Source organism: Myotis davidii, unplaced genomic scaffold (genome assembly GCF_000327345.1).
Source record: "Myotis davidii unplaced genomic scaffold, ASM32734v1 scaffold1373, whole genome shotgun sequence".
Lineage (NCBI taxonomy): Eukaryota > Metazoa > Chordata > Mammalia > Chiroptera > Vespertilionidae > Myotis > Myotis davidii.
The window spans coordinates 1,275,718-1,283,680 of record NW_006284614.1 but is presented as its reverse complement, the minus strand read 5'-3'; the positions used below and the strand labels follow the sequence as shown (position 1 = coordinate 1,283,680).

General features: G+C 51.2%; 1 protein-coding gene across 1 annotated transcript in view; it reads left to right on the top strand.

The window, feature by feature from the left end:
- The window catches only part of CCND2 (cyclin D2), a 25,556-nt gene that overhangs the window by 5,284 nt on the left and 12,309 nt on the right, over positions 1-7,963 (top strand). Inside the window, exon 4 of the mRNA XM_006754871.2 lies at positions 7,785-7,933. Coding sequence (XP_006754934.1) covers positions 7,785-7,933 — 149 coding nt within the window. The remainder of the gene's footprint in view (positions 1-7,784; positions 7,934-7,963) is intronic.

Genomic DNA, 7,963 nt, shown 5'->3' with positions numbered 1-7,963 from the left:
TACTGAACTCGTAAACGGTTTATGAGGACAGGTGTGGTAAGGAAAAAAAAATAGCGCCTGTTAAAGTATTCTTTATGATGCCTAAAGTGCTCTTTGAAGACTACATATACTGTTCTCTGGTTGTGCTTAAATCTTTAATCTTTTGAGGAAAAGGATGGCTTGGAGATAAGCCCAAGAGGAAATTTGGGGGTGGGAGCAAATACAGGTGAAAGGAACACTGCCGAGATAAATGCACTGCCCGCACTGATAAGTGGTGAGGAGGCCAAAGGAATTCTTCTTACTGGAGGGCGTTGGTTGCCTCCTTGCCGGGTGGGGGAGTGAACCTGGGTGGCCTTCAGCAAGGACTCACTTTCTGCGCTGGGTTCCGATGTCCTCCATGTGCTGCTGTTTTGACTTCAGTTGCAGACTTAATACAGCAGCCTCCACTGGCCTTTTCATGTTCAAATCTTCCCACCCGTTTTGTTAGTCCCACAATGGATAGATACATAGTGCTTGCCCCATTTGCTTTGCATGTTCCTAATGAACTAAAGGCAGTGTGGTCTGATACTGTCTCGTTAAACGGAACCTAGGCCAGCCTCTACCCTTTTCTTCCCTATAGTGGCCGTGGGCGAGAGAGAGCCTGGAACTTCCATCATGCAGGGGAAAGGTTTCCCGAATTTGTATTTTCACACTCAGAAATGTTAGGTAAAGATGTTTTGCCGGGAGGGGAGTTTAGCTCAAGTTTGCCAAGAGTAGTATGAATTGTAGAGGTGGGACTCCAGGGGGTTAACTTTTGAAAATCTTATTACATGTTATTAGTAAGTGGGTACAGATGATCTTATAATATGCAATAGTGTATATGCTTCATGTTCACAGTCAAAAGGTCAGGCTTTGCCACTTATCATCGAGGAGACCTTGGACAGGCTGCTTAACCTCTCTGAACCTCAGCTTCTTCATGTGCAAAACACACCTATGGATACATGATTCTACAGCCTTTTCAGGGTGGTTAGAAAAGTGAAAATCAGAAAGAGGATATGCGGGGAAGTGATTTGTAAACCAAGGAATGTGTAGGACAATGTGCCACCGTCTCCAGTGTTCACTGCTCCAGCTGAGATGGGTGTGGTTGCTTCTCTAGCTGCCTGCGTCCAGTCCCGGTGGGACTCCCGTGCCCATGCCACCCACATTTGGTTCCAGGGCTCAGGGTTCCTTTCGCTGGTTTTCTATGGTCCTTCCCTTCCAGGTCCGGACCAGGCCTCCTGGTGTGTGAGTGCCCTGTGCCCCTTTGTGGGAGAGTTAGCCGCCCTTCCTGCAGCCGTGGGGGCCATTCTTCAGAGGAACCCCTTGGGTTCTTGCTGCTTTCAGACAGTAGCCATTCTTTTGCTTCCTCCCTCTGCTGTCTGGCCTGGGCCCTAGAGGTCAGGCCTCATCGACTTGTCACTTTGTCTCCCAGGCCTGGCTGTTTCTTTCCCGCTCCCCTGTCAGGATTCACTGTGTGTGGGGGCGGGGGAGAGGGGAGCAGTCCTTTTTTCTATGGCCCTAGGATAGCTGACTGCCACCCTTAGCTCCCCTGTTGCCCAGCTGTTGGTAGCCAGAGTTCTGCTTTGACCTTGTCTCTTGACTGACAGACCTTTTGGGGTCTCTCCGCTCATTTCTCCTCTCTGATTGCTGGTTGGGCAGGGCTGGCGAGTGGAATAACCCAGGCATGGGCAGATCCCCAGATTCTGCAAAGGCCCATTCTCTAAAATTGGGGATTCCATCCCCCACTCCTGGCCTTCTTACCCAGATCCTCGGGGTGGCTGCCAACTCTGGGGCCAGAGTAGGGAGCCTGGGATTCAGGGACTGAGGACAGAGGTCTGAGGGGAGGCAGAGGAAGTTCTGAAGACTGCCTTTGGGAACTTTGAGCTGGTTTTGGGCAGGATCTGGGGACAGGGAGGAGAAAGAACACCTCTCACCAATGAAAAACCGCGTGCTAAGTACTAAGCCTCCAGTGTGGACGGTCAGAGCAGAGGGAGGTTCTCAGAAGTGTCCTGGGTCGAGAAAGGATGTTCCTGTCCCCTTCCCTGATCTGCCCTGGAGTGGTATGCAGGACTGAGCCCCACAGGAACCCACTGTGTGCAGGTTTACGCGGTGGCACAGACAGAATAAAAGCTAAAGGCTGCCTTTCTTGTAGAAAAACACCCTCTAATTAGATGAGATTCTACATTCTGGGGCCAGACTGACAGATGGGTGAGTACCTAGGACTGTCTGGTAAGTAGCAGGCCCAGGGGAACAGAGAACCATAGGTAGGTGGCCCTCCAGTCTTTCGGTAGGAGCCCCTCCAGCCTTTCGCTTCCACGTCACATCTCATTCCCTCCCCCCAATCCTGGGTCTTCGGTCGGGGGAGCTGAAGAAGCACCTGCGGCCAAGGCCCGGAGGCCCGCGGGGGTCCAGAGGAGCCGGTAGCCAGCGTGTTCATGGGGAAAGCTGGTTGTGAAAGAGCTGGCAGCGTGTGCAGTCTGGAGAGCGTATGTGTGTGTGAAAGGGGAAGAGAGAGCGGAGAGCACCGAGGGGCCGCGAGAAGGGGAGCGGAAAGTCGGCCTTCCTTTTCAGGCCTGAAGGGTAAGATGGTGGCAGGACGGAGGAGTGCCCTCCTCCCTTCCCTGCTCAGCCCCAGTGGCTTCTGGAAGAGATTGCCTCGGCCTGCCTGGTATTCCTCTCCCAGCCGACCTGCTCAGTGGAGGCACTGGGGTGAGGATGAGGCCGAAGGCATAACTACTTACTCCAGGTACTCCCTTTCCTAGACCCTAGGGAGGCAGACCCATGCCTCAGAGCCCCCAGGCCTACAAACAAGGAGAGTAGCCCATTTCAGATGACTCGGGCTTGCACTCCTGTGTTGGGAGATTCTTGACACCTGAAACCATGCTTAGTGGAAGATTCCAGTAGACCCTACAAGACAGTGGCATTGAGTTTGAAGTGGGGGTGGCGGTCAGGGAGGAGGTGCTTAACCTCCCTCTCCATGGCGCCCCACATCCCCAAGCCTGCGAGCCCCACCTCAAGATGCTCTACTTGGCTATTGGTGCCATGCACAGGAGGGCCCCAAGGCCTGAGCCCAAGTGATGGTGAGAGCCATGTGCCCACCAGCCCTCCTGGCTTTTCCAAGAGGGTGTCTCATGACTTTGTGTCACCAGGGGCAGTGGAGGCCTGGAGAGGACCAATGACTTGGCCTCTGATCCAGAAAGGGGAGGTTTACCTTCATGGTTGCCCAGAAGGAAGAATTGAAACCACCTTTCCAGCTGTGAGTCTCTAGCTGCCTCCACAGCTGAAAGGTCATGAGGCTGAGGGGAAGCGGCCAGTTGAACCGGGAAGAACCCAGAGTCTCAGTTCTGTAAGTGCGCTGTGGGGACAGGCAGTGTGACATCTCACTTCCCATCTGGCTCAGATGAATGAGGGGCAGGCTGCTCACCATTCTCCAGCCTTCCTCCCCTGTTCCTCCCACCGAGGTCTTAGGCGTGAAGTTGACATTAGCTTTAATGGCAGTCCTGCCCCACAAGGACAGGGTGTGCTGAACCTCTTCTGGGTGTGTCAGGTGAGGTGTGTCTACCAACGTCATTCATTGGCCTTTTAAACTCCCACCTGACTGCAGGTTGGAGGAGTGGGGGAGAGGAAAAGCCCTGGTTGGGTTATTTCTGTTTCTCGATTGCCACAGTTCAAAGGTCTCTTGCCCCCTAGTGGCGAGCAAGAGTAAAGCAGTTTCTCTTGTACTTCAAGGCCTTGGTCACCAGAGCCAAAACCATCTGCACTAAAATTACCCACAAGGCCATGGAATCAGTGCCTATAAACCTGTTTAGCTCATAACTCTTTCTTCAGTGTAATCTTACCAAGAAGTACAAATACCAACCCGACAAACACGAGCACCTCTCACTGCCCTTGCTCAGACGAAGGATCCCAGCAGGCCGAGGAGGTCCAGTGGTGTCCTTGGGTGGCTTGTGCAGGTCACACAGCATGCCCGGGCCATGGCTGGGACTGGTCCCATCCCTTTCACCCTTGAGCCAGGGCTCTTTCTTCTGGGCTTTCCTTCCAGCTCTGCTAGGAAGGAGGACCCTGTATTCCTTAGTGGGATGTCAGAGGTGATCTTGAGGACTAGTCACCTTCTAGTAAGTTATATAGAGAGAGCCCTGGGTCCAGAGTCCAAAAGTCTTGATCTTAACCCCAGGCCTAGCATTAGACATCAGACAAGTCACTTAACCTCTCAAGACTTCATTGATTCACTGGTAAAGGAAATGTTTCAAACTAGATGAATTGTACACTGTTATTAGTTCTTCACTATCCCGACCACATGGATGAGCAAGCAGACAGCAGCAAAGCTGCCTGTGTGCACCCGGGTTCCCCTCAGGTCTGCCCCTGGCCCCCACCACCTCACCAGGAGACGGGAGGCTGTGCCAGAGGCTTCTAGCTCCTTGGCTCAGGGTGAACCACCCTGAATGAATACGGAGTGCCCTAGGGCCTAGGGAGGAGAGTTGCCACCTTATGTCTTCCTTGTGTGCTTATGACCTCTTTCGGTTCTGCTGCGGAGCCTCAGTTTCTCCAGCTCCTGACAAACCATCGGGAGGCTTTGGGGACTTGATGAGGTCATTTCTGGGACACACCCACAGCTTACAGGGAAAGATTCTCCAGGTCGCACAGAGCCTCTTTCCTCCCACCCTTGGCATGCCCGGCCTGCTTTCACTCAGCATCTGCCTGCGGACCAGGGATGCTGGGTACCTTTCTCCTCACCTCTGCTGAGCAGATTCCAGCTGTCAGAACTGCCCATCACAATCCCACATGAGTTTCCAGTGGTAAGAGTGGTAAGAACAATGGTAGTGATGACAGTGATGGTGATGGTAGCAGCTGACAGCTTCCTTACCATGAGCCAGGCACTGCTTCTGCATGGATTAGCTTAGTGCATCCTCAAAACGACCCTATGAGGTGGGTATAATTATCCTTATTTGCAGGTGAGAAAATAGGCTCAGAGAGGTCAGCTAACTTGCCCATTTTCACAGAGGTATAGGTGGTGGGACATCAGCCTCCATGCATTCCGCCTTCCAGTTCTTGGAGCTTCTTGGCCCTACTGTCCAAATCCTACCCATCTCCTTGGAGAGTCCTCCTAAGTGTCTCCAAGGCTTCTATCCACTTAAGTACCTCTTTCTTTGAGAAGTTTCTTTAGAAGTTACCCATGTGTACATCAGTCATTGGGAATGCACCAGGCTGTACCATCTGACTGTGTTTCACATCCATCAGAATGGATCACTGGCCAGTTCATTGCTTCTCATTATACTTCAGGAGAAGGAGTCTCCAGAAGTCACAAACATCTCACCTTTACGTGGGCAGTGAGTGTGGAAAGAGAACCTTACCCTGAATGTGCCTTCTGCACCCAGATACAGCTTCTTGGAATTTTTTACCAAGAGACTTAGAGATTTCTGAGAGATTTTTACTTGGTTTTATTCGCTACAGTAAAATAATACTAAAAGAAAATTTACAAAAATTTATTTCCCCAACCAAATGGTAGTAAAATTTGTATACATTTTCTGTGTACGCTCCTAGTTCATACCTATGTGTGTGTGTGTGTGTGTATATGTATTTACATATTGATGAAACATTGTAAAATTAGTACCTATGCATGTTTTTCTGTCCTTTCCCCACCCCCAAGTGATACCATGGGCATTTCTCAATCCGATCACGTAGCCAAAGTTTTAAGGTTTTTAGGAATGGCGAAATGGGTTGGGTAGAATGTCCCATGGATTGGGGTGGAGGGGGAGGGTTGGCTGGCTGACTAGAGCTAATGCAAGGTCATGACCCTTCAGATGTTTCATTTTAGTGTTTTTCTCGCTGCTGTTCCCCTACCAGCAGAGGGGGTGTCCCTGAGGTGGTGCTGGGGCCGCACCTGATGCCATGCAGGATGAGATGCCTTGTGACCCCTGGCTGATGGAAGCCGTGCTATATTCTGCTGTCTCTTCCTTGCTTTTTTCCTAGGGAGTTGTTCTAGGGAGTTTGTTTTTTGTTTTTTTAACCCTCACCTGAGGCTATGTTTTTAATTGATTTCTGGAGAGAGAGAAACATTGTGAAAGAAGCATCGGTCACCTCCCACACAACCTAGGTATGTGCTCTGACCGAGAATCGAACCCACAACCTTTCGGTGTATGGGATGACGCTCCAACCAACTGAGCCACCCACCCTGGGCGAGTCTCTTATTTCAGATTTGAGTAAAAGCAAATTAGGGCTGGAGGGCATCTGGGAGATTAGCTAGCCTGAGGTCTTTAAACTTTTTGACCTAAACCTTGAAGGAAGAAATAGACTATATAACACAACTCTGGAGACACATAAAGACATCAAACTGATACAAAAGTTTCTCAAAATGGTATTTACTCTTACTACATGCACTGCTTCTGATACTTTTATCCTCTTCTGTTCCATTAAACAACTGAAAATGCTGGTCATGCCCCACTGATGAATTTCATGACCCATTAATGAACTGCAACTGGAGGTTAGAAAAACGCTGATCTTAATGGGATTCCATTAAGGGAGGAAGTGACTTGTTCAAGATCCCATGGCCTGGACCAGGCTTCTTAGTGCTAACGCCACCTCCTGTCTGACTAAGCAGGCGAGCTGGGCAGCTGCTTCTGGCTCTAGAGGACGCTGGTCTGCTGCCAAAGAGGGTGGCATGGAGCAGTGGCCAGCCTGGTCACCAGCAGCTCCTCACCATGGGGGTGCTAGGCCCAGCCTGTGCTACACTGACCTGTTGAGAGGCAGCTGTGTTCATGCACAAGATGCTCCCCAGTTCTGGGGAGAGGGGACAGTGTCCCCAGGACTTCCCTCAGTATGTTTTCCTAACAAAACAAGAGAGAGAGAGAGAGAGAGAGTCCTGGGTAGCTAGTGCCTGCTGCACCCAGGACCACCTATATATACCTCCTGGCTTCTAGAAGTTCATTTGCTACAAATAGGAGTTGGTTTTGCACGCAGAGGGACAACAAAGATAGGCATGTGTGAGGTGTGCTTCTTGGTCTGAGAACTGAATAGAGGAAGGAGAGCCCAACGATATCTTCCTGCGCTTCCCTGCCAGATGCTCCTACCCAGGCTTTCGTGGGCCCAGGGCCACGGGCTGGCTTACTCCTCTGCATTATGAATGCCACAGGGGGAAGCTAATGAGGTTATTGGGCAGAGAAGCCCTCCTTTGACCCCCTGGGGACGAGACCTACAGCAGAACAGGAGGCAAGGAGGTTGGCTTTGTTAGTGTCCTTGGGGGTGGAGATGGCTCTGGAGGAGCTAGTGGACAGCAGGCTTTGGGCAGATCATCATAATAGATGTCCCTCAAGAGGTGGAAATAGTGAGAGGGCTAAGGAAAGAAAGCCAGACAGACCGTCAGATGGCCAGGCCTGCTGCGTCCATGGGGTTGGTGGCGGTCTGAGCATGGTTCAGTGAGCAGCAGTGTTTCTAGGAACACCACTGACTTGGCGCTGGACAGTGGGGTCACTGATAAAAGTGCTTCCTATCTCTCTCTCTCTCTCCCTTTCCCTTCCTCTCTGAATAAAATATATATATATATATATTTTAAAAAGTGCTTCCGTGGACGGTTGTAATTGTGCATTGTAGAGGAAGAAAGGGAAACACAAGGTTGAACTGTTTTTGAAGGTTCAAGTTGAAGTGCAACCCATGTCTTCCCCCTACACCCGCCACCCAACCTTACAGGTTGAGTCTGTAGGGTTGTCGGGGTCTGTTTCTGAGTATCTTCAGGCTGGGGAGCTCCTGGACCTCTTCCTGCCTGTGCCCTGACCTTCTGCCTCGTTTCACAGACTTTAAGTTCGCCATGTACCCACCATCGATGATTGCGACTGGAAGTGTGGGAGCTGCCGTCTGCGGGCTGCAGCAGGATGAGGAAGTGAGCTCGCTCACCGCTGATGCCCTGGTGGAGATGCTGGCCAAGATCACCAACACCGATGTGGTAGGTGGCAGCCACCTTCTCGGTGAAGAC